General features: G+C 36.9%; 1 protein-coding gene across 6 annotated transcripts in view; it reads right to left on the bottom strand.

The window, feature by feature from the left end:
• Positions 1 to 19735, bottom strand: part of LOC114455139 (abl interactor 2-like) — a 37870-nt gene that overhangs the window by 7183 nt on the left and 10952 nt on the right. For 4 of the 6 annotated variants that reach the window (XM_028436184.1, XM_028436186.1, XM_028436188.1 and 1 more), the window contains exons 2-6: positions 17657 to 17824; positions 9885 to 10061; positions 8988 to 9005; positions 6985 to 7088; positions 1431 to 1571 (exon numbers count right to left, since the gene is read on the bottom strand). In XM_028436184.1, coding sequence (XP_028291985.1) covers positions 1431 to 1571; positions 6985 to 7088; positions 8988 to 9005; positions 9885 to 10061; positions 17657 to 17824 — 608 coding nt within the window. The remainder of the gene's footprint in view (positions 1 to 1430; positions 1572 to 6984; positions 7089 to 8987; positions 9006 to 9884; positions 10062 to 17656; positions 17825 to 19735) is intronic. The other 2 variants (XM_028436185.1, XM_028436189.1) reach the window with 1 other exon arrangement.

Below are 19735 nucleotides of genomic sequence, written 5' to 3'. Positions count from 1 at the left end.
CAGGATATTAGCAACACACAGAGGCAGCAGTGGAGCTAATGTTAGTGAAGAGGCAGAAAAACACAAAGTCTGGCAACAAAAAAAACAAAAGCGGCTGCGAGATCCCAAAGTGATGGAGGCTAAGGTGGTAATTGGACAAATGGATGTCAGAAATCATCTGGTACTGGCCTGTGACTGGACGACAGAGAGGCAACAACTGGCAATTTATTTGTTTAGTAAGTCGTCTACACAAAAATAAGACATCATATTGAAAACCAAATGCATGTAATGAGTACTGAAAGGTAATCCTGATTAAAATAATACACCCATGTGATGAAAAAAACCAACGTGCACTATGGATAAACTATTCACTGAGCTGCTAATGGAGAACATGTGACTGAACAGAGTTCCCGCACATTTTTATTACTATGATTGAAATAAATACAATTAATTAGTGTTTTACATCTGAATATAAACATTTCTTCCTCTCTCATCCAGAGAGCCACAAACCCTACGGTAATGTATGAGACTGTAAAACTGAAAATGAGTCAGAAAATTGGTTCGTCGATGCAGTTAGAATTAAAGAAAGTCAGTAATCTATGAATGCCTTATGGGTTAATAGATGATGCCTAAAGAGCAAACTAAACGTACCTTACTGCTGAATGAAAGCACAGAAAAAGCATTAAAAGCAGAATTTTGGAAGCATGAAGAAATGTGTGATGAAGGCAGTTATGAATTCTGAAGCAGGAAGAGGAGCCATGAGCAAAGGTTTGGATCTGACCCCCAACGTTAATGTTTAAGCTCATTTAAACCACCCAGTTTCCACCCAAACTTTATACCAACTGCTTCTTCTACAGCTTTATGTTACTATCTACGATGAAAAGATACTGTATCTCACGCAAATTTAGCCAGTGTCAAACACGTGACCTGGAGTTTTGCCTCAAACCTTTGCTCATGCACAGATGATTTAGTCGATCAGCTGGAAGCACCAAGAATATGAACTAAAATCAGAAGATGAGTTGAAGTGATTTAACAGCTTTCTTGCCTTTGAGATGAAAAACATTAGTCGGGGAACAAAAGAAACAAAAAAAGTTAAAGTGAACTATAAACTAAAGCTGGACTGTCAAACTCATTATGGTTCAGGGGCCAAATACGGACCAGTTTGATTTTTATTAGGCTACAGATTTTAGGCGGGAAAACAAACAATTTCAATTTTGATTTAGAAATTTCAGATTTTTACAACTGAATTACTTTGTAATTTACACAATGATTTACTTTCTGCTGCGGGCCGAATTGAATGCTCAAAAGGGCCGTATTTGGCTCCCAGGCCTGGAGTTTGACATGACATGAACTAAAAGATTTCCATTAAAGTCCCGTGACTCCATGAGAAAGCAGGGTAAAGTTCTACGTTTCCCATGCAGGCAGCCATGTGTACTTTGCGACACGGCTACCTGTATGTTCGGGGCCGGTGGTTGAGGGTCGCAGTTCGACCTGGACTTTGGAGCGTATTGTTTCTGGTCGGACTGGAGACATAATCGTTGGGCACCACGGGAGGGCGCACCGGCTCCAGAGTCCTGTAGGGGGAGTTCCTCCTGCAGAAGTGTGAAAAGTGAAGGTGGAGACAGGGTTAATGGAGACTCAGGTTAGTGTGTGTGGTGAGTCCGTCTGTGACAAGCCATGAGCCAAAGCAGAGTCAGCAAACACAGAGTTGGCAACAACTTCTTCAACAGCTCATCGTCATCTTTACATTAGTTTATAAAAGACTTAATCATTTATAACTCACTTCTAACTTTGATTAATGGGCACCAACAATCCTCTCACCAGTTTACAGCTTTACCTTCAGTTTACTACGTTTAATAAATACAGACAAATAAAAGAAAAACCCAGTCAGAGGTAAAAGATGCAAACATGATCAGAATTTTCCTGACTACATTGGTTCCCAACCTTTTTTGGCTCGTGATCCCAATTTGATATCAAGAATTTCCTGGTGACCCTTAAGACAGAATTCGTTTTTGATCATGTTTGTTACACTGTATCATAAATAGGGGTGTCCCAATCCGATATTGATATCGGTCCGATATCAGCCAGAAAACAAATATCGGATTTCATCGGACTGCATCTAAAATCTCCGATGTATATTATATTTATTCAATTGTAGAATACTGTAGATATTATGTTGATGGTTAAAATGTATGTAACCAATAGGTTAATAATAAATGGGCCACTTTTTCTCATACCTGCTGTTGCTGACTATTGTTCTCTGAGTAACATCACTTGATCAAACCTTTCCTAACATTCCACACTACAAAATAAGTAATTAAAGTAATTATGATTCGTGCTGACATCGTATGTATACTCAAGGTTGCAATATTGGTATCGTATCAGAAGTGAAAAAGTTGTATCGTGACATCCCTAATTAAAAATACAGAGTAGCCAGGATTAGTGACAAGTTGTGCCAACTCAGATATTTTTTTTAACTGCATTTTATTATTATTAATAACTAGATCTATAGTTGACAGAGTGAAAGATGTAGAATACAGTTGTTTAAGATTGTGTGCATATGATATATTGAAAACATTTATTCAAAATCAGTAATTTCTTTAAATTTTCCAATCAATTACTATACATTTCAGGCAACCTCATAAAAACTCCAGATGACCCCACATGGGGTCCTGACCCCAAGGTAGAAATACAACTGCCTTACTACAAGAAGCAATTTCAGCTGAGTTCTTATCAAAGCCAACAGAGGGCGCTACAGAACACACTTCATTAGTTCAATTAGTAATTAATCTTGCAGAGCAAATAAAACGGTTTTATTAAATCAAATGTGACATTTACATTTACTGGCTCTGCTATAATGAACACATCATTTGTGGGAAAGATCTGTCTTTTCTTTGCTGTGGGACAAACTGAAGAATCTGTAAAGGTCACAATTAAAGGTCTGATATAAGTTACAAATGTCTTATATTTTTGAATAAATTCATAAATTAATATTAACACAGAGCTGCAGTAAAAAATAAAAAAAAATCAGTAGAATAAAATAGAATGAAAACACAGTGAAAGCAGCCAGAAGGTGAAGATGAGTCAGTTTGACTTCCTGAAATGAAATTAAAAATATTTCAGAGAAATAATGTCACGAGAAAAGCAGAGATTATAATCCCACCTGTGAGGATTATAGCTCCTGTGTTCAAATTTAAAATCCAATTTATGATCATGATCTCATCAGAAGGCGTTTAAAACATGGACACAGAATGAAAGCTTGAAAATGTCACTCAAGGCTGTTGGTGATGTGTTAGTGTGTGTGTCATCTACAGTGTGATGCCAGCTCAATGCTGTGTATTTGTCCCCATCACTGCATGTAAACTGGCGTCCTGGTGCTCGTGTTCTGTGCTCGTGTGTTGGTGAGCACAAGCGCACTTGGCTTGTCGACCGTATCTCGGTCGTCGCCAACTGCTAAGTCGCGTCTGTTCACTCCCTCTTAAAAACTCACTTTCTTTTCTTTTCTTGCACATTGGCCAACACCAACACATCATCGAATGGTTTTTTGGGAGCACTGAATGCAGAGCAGTGCTGAGGCTTGTCTGTAGCCTAAATGTTCTCCATGTGTCGTCAGTAAGGGAGAAAACCTCCCACGTTACTGAGATTCAGGGAACAACAGCCGGCCAATCAGCAGGTTAGAGGAAAGCTGAAGGAATTCTCACAGTCAGCAGGAGGATGAGATGATGGTGGACCAGGTGGTTTAACCTGCTACATTCACACAGTGTAACTGCTATGTGTCATTAATAAGTAAAAATATTAAATTCATAATTCAGATTTTGCTCTAAAGGTGAGAATCTTTAAACATGGAAACAATATTCAAACTTAAGAAAAAAAGCAATAAAAGCTGTAATCAAAAGCAAATGGAGAACCACCAAAACCACTCTTTATCAAAATGAAGGCACTAAAATGTAAGGATTTGGTTGACCTCAGAGCAATTCAAATCATACAAAAAGGAAAACAGAATCTGTTAGAAAAGGGCATCCAAGAGCTGTTTTAAATAAGGGAAAAATAAATAGTGTTGCAGGAACAAACTCAGACACACTGACTCTATATCAGTCAAAGCAGTTCATCAATGAAACAGTTGCAGTAAAGAAAGGAAAAGCTGCAGATTGCTAAAAAAAAGTTCAAACAAACCTTTACAAACCACATTCTTAATGTATAAGAGAGAAAGGGAAAAGTAAACGTATGTGCCTTTATTTCTGATCCACTTTATTTTATTTTCTACTGTTTTGTTTTCCTACATGCTGATGACGGATTAAATTAGAAAAAGAGGAAAAGCAACAATGGAGCAGCAGGTCTAGGTACATTTTACCAACTTCATCCTGCACTCTTTGAAATACGGTATGACTATACGAACATCCCGCGTGACGTCACGCCATTTGGAGCAGCCATTTTGACGGTCTATAGGTAGTCACTATTATGCTGGAGCAATGTTGTGCTGTTGGATGCTATCAGATTCATGATCCTATGGAATATCTTTATAACATATCCCAAAAGAAACAAAACAGAGAAGCAAGTGGTTGGCGGCAATAAACAGGCAAAACGCTGATGGCCGTGTTTGGCTTCCAACTCAATACAGCGGCTTTGCAGTCTTCATTTTGGATCAGGTAAGTGGTCCCCTCAAAGGCTAATGAATGATTTCTATGTTAGTTTGGGATTTAATGTTATAAATTCACTGTTACCATAAAAATCTGCAATGTTTGTGTGCAGTATCAAACATTCAACATTAGCTTGTCGTCAGCGGGACACATCAGGCTCCCAATTTTCCGAATTTTTGTATTTATTTTTTTGATTTAAACATAAAATCAATTGTTAATCGAATGTTTAGCTGTTGCCCTTTATGATAAAAAGATTGTGCATTTTGTCACAGTTCTAACGTTGTATAGTTGACTACTTTTTTTTACATTTTCTTTTTTTTGTAGCAGTGCTTCCTTTAGGACAAATTTTACAGAACTGTAAGGTTGATTATCAGAGCTACGCAGATGACACACAACTATATCTATCACTGAACCCAGATGACCATGGTCCCATTGAGGTGTTGTGTGACTGTTTAGAAAAAGTAAACTGCTGGATGAGTGAAAACTTCCTTCAACTAAACCATGACAAGACGGAGGTGATTGTCTTTGGTAACAAGGAAAAGAGGACTGCTGTCAGCAATTATCTTGAGTCTCGATCTTTAAAAGCTAAAGACCAAGTCAAAAACCTTGGTGTTCTGATTGACTCAGATCTTACATTCAGCAGTCAGATCAAATCTATCACAAAAACAGCCTTCTACCACCTAAAGAACATCTCCAGAGTGAAAGGTTTAATGGCTCAGAAAGACCAGGAGAAACTGGTCCATGCTTTTATCTCCAGCAGACTGGACTATTGTAATGGTCTTCTGACAGGAATCCCCCAAAAGAGCATCAAACAGCTACAGCTGGTTCAGAACGCTGCAGCTCGGGTCTTAACCAGAACAAAGAGGTCAGAGCACATTACTCCAGTTTTAAAGTCTTTACACTGGCTCCCAGTCAGCCTCAGAATAGACTTTAAAGTTCTGCTGCTGGTGTATAAATCTGTGTATGGGTTTGGTCCAGAATACATCAGTGACATGTTAGTCAGGTATGAACCCAGCAGGTCTCTCAGATCTATGGACACAGATCAGATAGTGGAGCCCAGAGCTCACAGTAAACATGGTGATGCTGCTTTTAGTTGTTATGCTGCAAAGAAGTGGAACAAACTGCCAGCAGAGCTGAAGTCAGCATCCAATGTGAACATTTTTAAATCAAAGTTAAAGGCACTTTTTTTCTCTACTGCATATGATTGAGAGAGAGATTTTTTTGTCATGTTGTTGATGTAATGATGATTTTAATTGATTTTACTGATGATTTTAAATGTTCTTATTGATTTTAAACAATTGAATGTTTTATCATGTAAAGCACATTGAGTTGCCTTGAGTATGAAATGCGCTATATAAATAAATTTGCCTTGCCTTGCCTTGCCTTGCCTAGCAGTGAAAAAAAACCTAACATTAGCTAGAAACAGAATAAAGAGTAGAGCAGAGAGTTCTGGAACAGCTCAGCGAGCTACTGAGTCACTACTGGTAAGTCAGTGTACGTTTGGTCATTAAATTTTCCGTTCAGGAAAGGAAATTAAAAAAAAACATACGAGTGGTTATTTGATAAACAAACAATTCAAAATGGGTTGATTTTCAATTTTTGATTCTAAAACCAAAAGTCCTTTATCTTCCTCTTGTAATTAACTTTTTCAGATGATAAACAGTGCAACACTCAGTCGTTGACCGTCAAAATGGCTCACACTCGGCTAGGGGTCACGTGACAGGGAGGTCCCATATGTTGTTATTCTGTTGTCTCTTTAAGTTGTTTTTTTTGCCTGAGCACTTTGTATACACATAATTGTTTTTTAACCTGTTCAAATAAATAAAATTAACAAAATCCTCTTGATGATAATCTGTAAAAAGTTAATTTAGTAGAATAAGAGGGAGAAGTACAGTAACTGCCTTTTCTTTAGTTACTGTATGCTGCTAAATGTTTACAGCCTAAGAGAGAGTGGGAGATTGAATGAAGAATAAAGGAAAGATGCAGAAATAAAAAAAAAAGAGGGAAAAGAGGGAGAAAAAAAGAGTAACAATCAAGATGACCTATAACGTGAGCCTTTATGGAACTCGACCTTCACTCTTGTTTTTCCACGAGAGACCATTTTATAACTGAAGCGTGTTTACACACCACTTATTACAAAGTGGAAACAGAGGAATGCCTGATTTACCAACTGTGACATGTCTTTTTTTTCAATGAACAAAGCCTAGTTTGGCAATCAGATGTTAAATTATATTTTAACGTAATGAAGGCACAATAAATGATCTCAACCAAAACATGATTAAAATAAATGAAGAACACACAGAAACTACATCAAAGTGTCAGTTAATGTGAATAGTAGAGAGAATAAAGGTGTATAAAACAGATTTACCCTAAGAGGCCTTTCCCTGCTCTTGGAGGGCTGGGAGGTTTTTGGGTGGGTGGGTTGGTCCGAGACAATCCTCCTCCCAGTTTCATATTTGGTTGGCCGTTCACCTGTAGAGACAATGTTTATTTTCAGCTGGTAAACTTTGCTCAAGTCTTCTAAAATTCTACTTAATGATTATTATACAGCGGTGAGATAATTTACTGTTTGCAAAAAAAATACCTAGGTATGAAAATATTTCAGGCCCATAGTATCATATAGAAATAAACAACAATAAAAAAACACTTTACATTAAATAATTCGTGTAATTGTTTTTTCCATTTTAAAACCAAATCAAATTAACAAATAAACTGTGTGGTTATTTTGTTTTACTAATTTAAAACCAAAACAGAAATACAGAAAAACCAAAAACCAGATAAGCAGCGTTTTTTTCTGTTTTTTTTTAAAAAACTTGTTCTGTTTGTGTGATATTTTGATAAATTACGGGCAAATTAGAGCGAGAACTGAAGTCCGCTGCACCTGGTTTCCCTCCTCAGGTCCTGGACCAGGTCTCCTCAAACAATAGGACTGTTTAGGATTTATTTCAGCAGTTTTCTGGTCCTGCTCATGTTTTCATTCATTGTGTGGATGTTTTAGCTCATAAGAAGCTGCTCACGTGTTAGAAAGCAAAAGCTACCTCACAAAAAAAAAAAAAAAAAAAAAATTGATATCTTTGACATATAGAAATCAAACATGTATTTAATTTGTTTTGCAAGAGGAAAAACTGTGTTTAATATAATTTGTTAAATTCTTGTTTTATTGTAATTATAGGGTTCAGTTTTGGTTACAAAAAATGAGGCAGAGATTGAGGAGGCAAAAAAGAAAGCCAAAATGGCTCCTGCAGCACACCTGGAGTGGAGATGTTTGAGCAGGTCTGAGCTGAACACTTTGTTGCAGTATTTGTTTTTGGAAGATTCTCCTCTTTTTCCTGTTGTTCGAAGAACAAATGCTGTTTTGGACTGAAAACAGAAAATAAATCGACTGATTTTTGGAACCTGAATTGCCCCCAGTGTTTTTGTCCTAAGCTTGCCATGACACGACCCTTTTGCCTTGTAACATCACGTTTATGTTTTGTTTTGCGGAGTTGCGGTCCAAATGAACTGGTGACTGACTAACAACTGTGAGGCTGGTGTGAGGAACAATAGATGTTACAACTTCTACCATTTGACACTTTTGCAAAATGTATATTTTGCACGTCATAAATACCGCTAACGGCAGCCGCCAACACACACGGACGTTGATCATAATAAACTAGGAGCACCAGTAGATTCATTACACCACCTCTGGTTCCACATATCATGTGCATGTTTTACGTAACATCCATTTTTCGTTTTTGATTTGTCTATGTATTAATAATGTTTCAATTCACCAGTAATGTGACTTATGCGTTGCTTCTTTTTATGTCCAGACCGGGAGCAAAAGTCCGCCCAATCACCAGTTTATCTGGATACTATTTGGACCGTAACACTGTTTGGTAAAGTCAGCAGATATTCACAAATTCGCACTTCCAGCATTAATAACTCTTTAACAAAATGTCATCAACACATAAATTACACCTCTGTCATCAGTGTGAGGTGAACAATATTATACAAGATCATTATTTATCAAACACAGCAGAGTAAAAGTCCGTCTGTGTGTCCCCTGTGTGTGGTGAGATTAAAGAAGCTCTTGTCCTAGTTTCCATTAAATATCCAAATATCACATGCACAGAACCAGATTTAATTTTAAAACAGAAAAACGCTGCTTCTTTGATTTTTCTGCTTTCCTGTTTCTGGTTTTAAATTAATAAAACAAAAAAAAAAAAACAATGATTTTTTTTCTATTTGGTTTTGAAGCGAAAAAACCAAAGAACGAAGGGTGCGTGGATTCTAAAGGATTGTTTATGCAAACCATGGTTAACTCTTTTTGTGGCTTTGTTATTTTAACAATATAGTTGCACAGATCATAAAAAACGCTTCATAAATTCTTACCTTAAACCTCAATAACCACTTCATGCATCAATGAGAGCAAAGATAGCCGAGAAAAGAGAGAAGAGAGGAGAAAAGGTGGTCTTGATGTTAGACATTATCATCCAGAAGAAACAGCATAGAATGAGATGTAGATAAAGATAAGCTGATATAGAAGCAAACAGAAAGAATTCAGCTTAAACAGAGGTTTACACTGAAGAATGAGTGTACTACAGTGAAAATACAAAGAGCTACTTTATATACAGTATCTAGTGGCACGGAGTGATAATACATATTGTGAACAAACACAATGCTGTCAACAAACATGATAAATATTGTCACCAACATGTTGATTTAGTGCCAATTATTTTGAGCTTGAGAAAATGTTTTTTTGTCTACAAAATTGCAATCTGTATTTAGTGTGAAGCACCTCATATTATGAATTATTTACTTTGTATCAATGTTATTTCCTTAATTAGCAGTTATAATTACTACTTAAATTGATCACTTGCTTTAGAGATTATTCTGTTGTTTTTTTAGAGCCCTTATCTTATCTCTTACCTACTGGGCAACTATAGCTGAGAACATTATAAGCTTTATTTTCACTTTTTCTAAGAGTTAACTTAAGAAAAAGAAAAAAAACCATTAAAACCCTCAGGCTTAAACTCTGTAAAACCAGTGGCCTCAAAGAATCAGTACAGAACCAAACATTGTTATTAATATATGAAAGAGAATGTACAGGGACATGAAAGAATGTATTAATTTCTGAGTATGTGCATGTATTGTAAGTGCTCTGTAGGTGGCCATGAATGACTGAGCCTGAGCAACTTTTCAATGTAGCTTTTTACACACAAGCCGTCTAACAGAGTTGAACAAGCAAATTATGAGTAATTATTGAAAACATTTTAACATTTCACCAACCTTGACTCCATGTCCAATGTCATCCAACACACCGTAGTCGATTGGCTTCCTGATGTAACGCACCGGCCTCTCCGGGTTAGAAGGAGCAACAATTTTATGAGAGCGACACGTGTTTTTGTTGGTGGTCAGGATGCCGATCTCTCGCCGTGCTACCTTCTCCTTGTGAATGTCCACAGTCTGAGGTAGGAAAAAAGGCACCCAAAACAAATGCATGGAGATAATGACTCCAAAACACAAGTTATGATCCAAAAACACACACACACACACAAATGACAGAAAAATGCACACAAAATGACTCTAAAAGCAAACAAAACTGCAACAAATATTTACAAAGTGAGTCAGAAAATGTACAAAATGACAGAAAAACACACAAGATGACACCAGAAATGTATCCAAAAAACACACAAAACAAATCCAAAACCCAACACGACAGAAAAACACACACATTTAATCCAAAAACAAAATACAACTCCAAAAACCAACATAATGACAGAAAAACAGACAAAATAACACAAAAACAAATACAACTGCAACAAAATATTTAAAAAATGACTCCAAGGAACACACAAAATTACCTAAAAACACAAAAAATGACTCCAAAAAATACACAAAACTACCTAAAAACACAAAAAATGACTCCAAAAAACACACAAAATTACCTAAAAACACAAAAAATTACCAAAAAAACTTGCAAAATGTCAACAAAAATACACAAAACGACAACAAAACCCTTTGGCTTTTCCTGTATTGTTGTCCAGATTGGTCGATAATGTGGCCCTCGAATCAGACGTGTGATAAAAGTTGCCCATCTCTGATCTATAATTTTAAAAGTTTTAAATCTGAACTAATTTTTTAGGCCGGGCTACCAGACTGTTCTTTTTCTTTTTCTTTTTCTTTTTCTTTTTCTTTTTTCTTTTTCTTTTTCTTCTTGTGTACACTAGTTAAAGTCGCTACTCCTTTGTTATTTGTGAACAGATCGGGCTGAAATTTGGTAGGTATAATCTATGGATGTGTACGCATAGACGCTCGGAGCTCGATTTATAAATAAAGTCAATTTCTCATTAATTTGTGAGTCAAACATTACGACGATTGGTGGTACCGAATCATTGGCACTTACCAATATATAAATGGGGCCCATTACCCCATACGTGTCATGGGGCCCATTTTTCAAATGACTACTCCTCCGTTAGTTCTCGTTATAGCAGAATGCAGTTTGGTATGAATACAATATGATGAGATGCTCAAAGCCCATTTTTTGAAATGGGGCCCACCCCCCATTTCCGGTAATTTCCAAATTAATGGGAACATAGTCGTGTGATATATCATTTCAAAGGTAATTCAACATAAATTACAATTATGCATCGCATAATTTGATGAGGGGCGCGGGGGCCCACCCCCTTTTCCGGTAATTTCAAAATGTATCGTTTCAAAGGCAATTCAACGTAGATTGAGATTTTACGTCACACAATTTCATTTGTTTTACTCAGTGGAACTGATTCATTTGACTGAATTCTCTGGAACGTGGTGCGTGCTATTCAGCGCAGAAACGTTCTGCGGGATCAGCCGTAGTTCATTAGAACTTTAAGATCCCAAATATATAAATTGTAATATTGTAATATATATTCCATTTTTCACTGTGCTCTCACACTGCAGATATTTCTGTAGAGCAGAATTTGAATATGGATGAATCAGAATGAGGGTTTGAATTTACCATAAACAGGATATCTATGCTGTGAGACGGTGGAGAATTAAATACCTTTGCATGTTTAACGGAATAACTGAGCCAGACAAATCAGGTCACTGTGGGTTTACATTACGGTTATTATATCCTGTGGTACCTGACAGATTATAGACTAAAGCTTTAGGTTGTAAAAAAAAAAAAAAAAATGAAGGAGATATCAGTCCATATTAAAGTTTTAACAAAGTTCCTCTAAAGGAAGAAGCTTTTCAAATTAAACTGACGTCTGGCTCTCCTCACAACTTGAAGAGTCAAAAGAACTATGATAATCGTGATAACCTGCACACTCCACTCATGTCTGCATTGCATAATTTAACTGTAGTCTGATTTTGATATTGTAAAATGGGAACTGTGGTTTTTCAAAGATAATCTGGTGGAGTGAGAGCCTTACTGTGCCGAGCGCTCGCCTACATAACAGATGTGGCTGTCTCTGTTTGAACAGAAAGTGGTAATTATGATGTGCAGCCTGGACTGATAACTGAGAGAAGCATCTCATTATGGCAGCATGTAGCGTATTCTGATTATACTGATTATTCCGGGGAATGAGAATAGGCACTCTGTACAACTGACAACTGAGATTTTGTTCATCAAACTACAGAGACAGTCTGTAAAGGGACTGATGAGGGCTTCGATGCTCTGCTGATGGATGAGAGACGTTGTTTTAAAGCCATAGTTTGTCCAGGAATAGGAATGCCATGCAGTGTGAGCTGTGTGGGTGCAGCGTGTTGTGTAAGTCTGGTCAGATCTCTGCTCCACTGCTGTGTTCTCACACCCACAGGTAGTTTTAGTTGTTCTAGTTAAACTAAAGGCTAAAAATACATAACCATGATGATTTTTTTTCTCACTTTGAGTCATCTGCTAAAGCAGATAAAATGTTCGATTTCATTTCATAAAGATTTTTCAAACAGTAGGAATTATTGTATGGATATCCTGTATATGCATGCGAATGATGCCATTTTCAGTAAGAGTATAATAGTCCGTAGTTAATATGTAATTGTCTGTCTCTTTGGGTATTAATCCAGCAATATATCCAGATTCAGGATATATTGAGTTTTCTTTTTGGCAATATAGAAAATTACAATATATATATATATATATATATATATATATATTCATAGCTTATTTTGTTTTAAAATACTTTTTTAAGGCGTCAATGCTTTCACTACTTCCGAGAACGGCATTAAAAACACAGATTTCTGAGTGTGTCCTAAACCAGACCTACCGCTAGACATCCACACTAAAGAACTCACTCACACATGCTGTCCTTTATAGAAGAAAAAGCCAAAAGTGGCAAATTTTGTGCAACTGTTTGTTAATAAATGTGCCAGTGTGGTGCTTTGCATCAGCCAATTTAACTCTGAATTGTCTTTCTGGTCAGAATTTGAATTAAAATTTTCGAGATTAAATTGTATATTAGGGCTGCACGATTATGGCCAAAATGATTATCACAATTATTTGGATCAATATTTTAATCACAATAATTTATCATTTTTGGAAAAAAGTTGTCTGTAATTTTATTCAACGACTTTTAAACAATATGTGAACAGTTTAAAGTGCAAAAGAAAAGCTCAGAGTATAAATTACAGCGTATAAAGAAAAGTTAAGAACATTAGGCTAAATCCTACAGCTTTTGAGCAAGAAACACCAGCCTGTCAACATGTTCTGGTTTGAGTGTCTGCTGGATTAATTAATTAATTAATTGATATTCATTAATTAGGAACTTATGTCAATCAACTCATGGGGGGTAAAAAAAACTAAAACTTCAGTTTTTTATCCATCAGAAACCACAAATCGCCGACTATCGGGTTAATTTAATCCTAGAGGCCAAAATCATAATCACAATTAGAATTGTATTAATTGTGCAGCCTTATTGTATAGTGCCATTTTGAGAAAAAACATTGAGATATTAGTTTTGGTCTATATCGCCCAGCCCTAAGTCAGTTTACAGTAAAGTAGTAATTTGCAGTATAGATACAAAGTAAGCAGAGAGCACACAGGTAACAGTGCAGCAACACAAACAGCTGAGCAGAGCAGACAGTATGCAAACACAGCAACAGCATGCAACAAAGGTGAAATATCACAGAAGTTTTCTGAGACAAACACACAACATGGACAGATGTATAGAAAAGAATAGACTTGTACATAACACAATTTGTTCTCTGCATTCAACCCATCCCTTGAGGAGCAGTGGGCTGCCACAGTGTAGTGCACAGGGAGCAGTTAGGTCACAGAGATGGCCCAGGTGAGATTTGAACCAGCGACCCTACAACTACAAGGCAGCTTCCTAAACCACTAGGCCACCACTTGACACACAAGACTAAAGGAACATCAAGCAAAAGGGAACTTAAACAGAAAAAAAGCTGAGTGCATTATAGAGCAGACACGTTACTGCAACACTGACAAGAACCTTTTAAAGGGAACTCATAAATATTATGTCTACGATCTGTTCTGAACGAATGCACTTCACAGCATCGGTTAGCCACAAAACATGCGTGTACATATAAATTACATATAGAATCCTCTCATCCATATTATTTCTCACCATGAATAACAGATCTGGGGAGGATTTTATGCACAACCAACCTAAGGTAGCCATGCCTTTGTATGTGCATGTGCTGACAGATTTAAAAGCATTTCTCTTTATTACATAATTGTTATTATTACATATTCCCTTACATGTACCTGTAAAGTTTAACCCAGGGGTGTCCAACGTACGGCGTACGGAACAAAACCTGCCCTTATAGAGGAAATACAATAACATTAAAGGGGACATATCATGCTTTTAAATCCTTCCTTTTTACATATAAATCATACAGTTGTGGTCTATATAAAGTGGAACTGCAATGCTTGGGTCTGAATTCCTCATTATTATAGCTCCACAGGCTCCTTTTCTACCCCTTTTCTGATGTGCTTCTGAGAGCAACTCGATTTGGTGCGGTCTCTTTAAATGCAAATGAGACACTTCATACCCCGCCCCCTCTTCAGGTTGCAGAGGTGATACTCAGTTCAACTCCACCCTGTTCGGCCATTTTTGTAGTTTGATAGAAGAGATACGATTATCTAGCGGCGCAGAAACTTTTTATTCAGAGGTTATTTACAAAATGTCAACAAAGGAAGACTTGTCCATCCAGCCTTACATGTTCGAGCCAGAGTCGGACCCAGCGGAGCGAGATGAAAATGAAGATGATGAACCTGCAGAACAACATCTTCATATGGATGTTAACAAGTGAGCTAACAGAAGCGCCGAGCTAACGCTAGCGCCAATTTTAATACAGTCTTTTTGGAGACAAAAACGGCAAAATGAAATGACTAATGAAAACTTTAGACTTAAATTAAATCATGTAGGCCATATCATCAAGGATCTAAAACGAGCACACAGCGCTAACATATGAAGTCTGAAGACGGTGCAACTGCTAATGCTAACAAAACAATGACAGGGACGTCTTATCACACTTTTTAGCATTATTTACAGCTTACCGAAGTGCTCTGTTCGTCGTCTCCAAAGATAGAAGGAATTGAACCCTCAATCAGACAAAGTATTTCGGCAAATCCTTCTTTATACTGGCGGAGGTTGCAGAAGCAGTCATCCTTGAAGTGCTTCGCACACACAAAAATGACCTTACCCACAGATGTGGGTACATTTCCGTAAAAAATAAAACTCAACCAGGCACTTTGAAAAGGTTCTGATGCTGGGAGACGGTGTAATGAAGCGTGTGGGTTACTACATCCAACAACCGAACATTTTGATTTCTCCTCTCGTAACTTCGGCATCCTTGAGCTTGGACTACAAAATAAAAGCGAGAAATAAAAATGGCGGATTGCTCAAAATGTTGGACCTGGAGTCGATGTCCTAATTTGGCAGTTCCGCTGCAAATACTGTGACGTCATTGTTCAAAAAACGTAATAGAGAATAGAAAAATTGAAACAGATTGAAAAATATGACCAAAAGAGAATATAAAGATATCAACGGAGCACCTGAAGAGACTTATTTGAACTTTTATGTACTTCTAAACACTCTAAATATACAACAAAATGCATTTAAGGGCTAAAAAAGTGGATTTAGCGTGATATGCCCCCTTTAAGTAAGAATAGTTTTTTTTTTTTACAAATTGGGAACATTTTTAACTACCGGTATATGAGTAATTGATTACTTTTAATCTTAGTGAGTCTCTTAAATAATATGAAAATATTAATAATATTGACTTGTCATAGACGATAAACAAATGGTGTATCCTCCAACATTTACATTTATGAATAAAATATAATATCGTAAAATAATCCGGCTTAATGAAAAAAATAAATAAAAAAGACTCTTTTTTCAAACACCATAAATTATACAATTAAATTTTTTGGATAACTCATGGAGTTTCCTAAGAGTAACTACGGAAGCTTATTGCATTCACTTGAATAAAAAAAAATTCTGTTTTTATGAAAAAAGTTTTGTTTTTTTATGAGTAAAGTTTCTGTTTTTATGAGTAAAGTTTCATAAAAATTTTAACTCGTAAAAACCTAAACTTTACTCATCGGCTTCCGTAAGTAACAGACAGAACACAAATCCAAAACTAAACAACCGACAGGTCGGCCTTCCTGGACTAAAGTATTGTATTTAATAGTTTTTTATTTATATATTATATCCTCCATTAACCTAACCTAGGGTCATCGATTTTATGTGATCGCGACAAACAGATGGAAAAGTCTTCTTTTTTTTTTTTGTCAGAAAACATGTGATTGAATGTCTAGAAAGTATGTCAAATACGTCAATTTCTGCCCATAATCCTGTTCAAAATCTCACACTACGTGTTAAGGTTCAACTATTGATCATGTTATCCTGTGACTGAGATTATTATGACTATTAAAATATGAAAAGGGACTGGTGCAAAGACTGGTTTATTAGGTGTAATGATCTTGTTCCATAGCAGCTTCCAATTTAGTTCATCATGTGGTGAGTTCAAGATTTCCACACAGATAGAAAAAGGTTTGAAAATGTCAAACGATTGTAGTTCTTTACAACTTGCTTTAATGTTAAAGAATGTAAATAATTCAGTTCAGATTTCAGTGAACAAATGTATTGTGCTTTTTAAAACCATAATCAACCATAAGTTATGATGCATACATGCCCTATATCAGAGGTAGGCTACTTTTATCACAGCGGGGCCACAAAAATGTGTTTGTTTGATCAGAGGGCCCCATGATCAACTTTTATGTCAGCATTTAGAATAATGAGCAATATGAGCATTAACACAGGAATGAAAAAAGAGTTTGTATAGTAATTTTGTGTGTTTTGTGTCTCATTCTGTGTATATTTGTTGTTGTCTTGCTCGTTGTGAGGCAATTTGTGCATTTCTGTAGTCCTTTTGTGTATTTTTCCTCAAAAATATATGTTTTTTGGAGTCATTATGTATTTGTGCTGTCATTTTGTGTTTTTTTCGAGTAAGTTTTGTGTATTTCTGTAATCGTTTTGCTTGTTTGTTAGTACTGTGGGTTTGCGGAGTGTACAGTGGGTCTTTTGGTGTACTTTTGTTGTAATTTTCTGTAATTTTGTATATTTTCCAAGTAATTTTGTGTATTACCGTTTTGTTCATTTTTGTAGTAGTTTTGTGGGTTTTTGGAGTATTTTCTGTTTTTTATGTGTCTTTTACTGTATTTTCCTGCAATGTTGTAATTCTCTTGTGTTTTTTGCGTTCGGCATTAATGTCTGATAACTAGCAGTGTGACTCTGAAGTGCTGTATGTTTGAAAACAGGTTTATGTTTTAAAATCTACAAAGGTTTGAACTTTGAGAGTGTTTAAACCAGAGAGAAATGTTAATTCCACTTTATACACTGAGAAAAGTGTATAAAGTGTGTGGTGAGGGGTTTTACAACCTTAAAACATGTATAATAATTGTAAAAAATAAAGCTGACTACTGGGATTTTGCCCATTGCGGGTTATTCTTAGAACGTAACCCTCGCGAAAAATGAGGGACTCCTGTACATGACATGAACATTTGATAGTGCTTTGTTAAACAAACACAAATACATTGATGGACAACTTACCTGTGAAATGTGGTTGACTGAGCTCTCCATGCGGCGGAGCTGCGAGGCCTGGATGTCCAGCATCTGGAGGACGTTGTTGGCCAGCGTGTTGATGAGGTAGGCGACGCTGGCCAGTGACTGTGTGGTGTAGCTCTTGGTCTCCTCCAGCGCTTGCTCTTTGTCTGAAGACTGCAGGAAAATAAACGAGACACATTAAAGACAGGTGTCATATGCTGTATTTCCATTTTCACTAAAGGTAAAGAAAAATATAGGGAACAAGTAAGAAAGTGAAGAGGTAGAAATTCTAACTAAATAATAATAAATGGGACAGTTTTGTTTTTGTAGTTAACAACTATTACCAGTAGTTTGTTTTCATGTTCATTTCTTATGATGTTGGGGGTTTAGCTTTTTAAAACTGCTTGTTAAATCCATTTCTTGCATTTGCTTTTAGGCTCAGTCATCCTGAAACTGCTGCAACAGCTGCTAATTTTTATTATTTTCAAACAAATTTACTTCAGACACTGAAATTATGATCATCATTTTAACTAATGCTTATTTATTCACATCATATCCCTTTACTAGCTTAATAACTAATTAAAACTCAAACAGGAGCACTCCACCAAGGTGCTTGGTAGACCTCCACCATCACCAAATATGATAAAATCCTCTTTACCAGATATTCACAGTGATCTAGATCAGTGATCCTGATCATGGTTAGGTACCATAATCATTCACACTTTAATAGATTGAGGGAAATCTCCATCCCTATTAATAACAATATAGTAGGTTAAAATGTATATATAGGCATCCCTAATTTTTAAAGAGAAATTGTAATGAGATGCGCAATCCATATCTGATATGGATGAAATTTGGTAACCTGGCAAGAGCCAGAATGATGTTAGCCCCCCTTCGAACTCGAGTTCTCCACATCAATCTGGGTCTGTGTCTGGCGAATCCTTTTTGAACCAGGGAGGGACATGAACAGAATGCTTGAAGCTGATTGGACAAAGAGCTTGTCCACCATGATTTGTTTTAGCCAATCACACAGTAACAAATGATGTCGTCATCGGCATGGGCCGCAGAGACGCTGCTACAACAACAAAAAGGCCCCACTTTGCCATCTTTACCGTCCAAAAATGCACAAAGCGCCTCTCGCTGTTGTTCTTTTAAAAAGGAAATGCTGGATTCTTCTAAAACTGAGTTTATAGCAGCTTCCACAAATTCGGAGTTATGCTAATAGCAGTAGCCCAGCTAGTTCCTGTCCCTGCAACTGCGCATGCGCTAATTTTTTTTCGGCGCTTCTAAAAACTTGGTGAAAATGAAGCATTCAGTGAGGAAAGTATGTGGTTTAATATCTAATGAGAAATACTATAAAAGTTTTAAGAATTGAGACAGAAATGCACTGACTTATGCGACTTGTGCTGTGATGTCACATTCAGCATTTTTCCAGTAGAGACAGATTGAACATGTGTGTGTGTGTGTGTGTGTGTATGCGCGTTTGCTTGACTGCGTTAGTCAGTGTGCATCAGCAAGTATATTGTACGTGTGTGCAAATGTATACTGTGTACATCGTGCAGCTGGGCCAGTGAAGGACCAAGTGTGCGTATGTGTGCTGCTCGTGCTATCTTTGCAAGGACCGATTTGTGACCAACTAGTGTGTGTGAGAGCAGTGAGCACAGAGTGGCAAGTCTTTAGTTTTTGGGGAACAGTTTAAGTCTGTTTTGGTTTCAGATAAGAAAGTAGCTGAAGTTGAGAAAGATTATTTGCCTGAACAATGTTACATTATGGTCCCCACAGCTATGGAAGGACCAGTGGCTGTGCAGAAACACAATGTAGGTCAGTGCAAACTCATTCACGCCCGAGGTTGACAAGAAACACACTGACACCCATGTGTGTTTCTCTTCTACACACTGAAAGAATACACTCATAGTAATGCAGGAGGATGACAAAATGCGCACACACGCACACGCACACGCACACGCACACGCACACGCACACGCACACACACACACACACACACACACACACACACACACACACACACACACACAAGGGTCGGCCAACCCACAGCCTGACAATCACAAGCTATGGCTACATATT

Source organism: Gouania willdenowi, chromosome 21, assembly GCF_900634775.1.
Source record: "Gouania willdenowi chromosome 21, fGouWil2.1, whole genome shotgun sequence".
Lineage (NCBI taxonomy): Eukaryota > Metazoa > Chordata > Actinopteri > Blenniiformes > Gobiesocidae > Gouania > Gouania willdenowi.
Note: the sequence above shows the minus strand (reverse complement) of the source record. Positions and strands in the feature narration are given on the sequence as shown.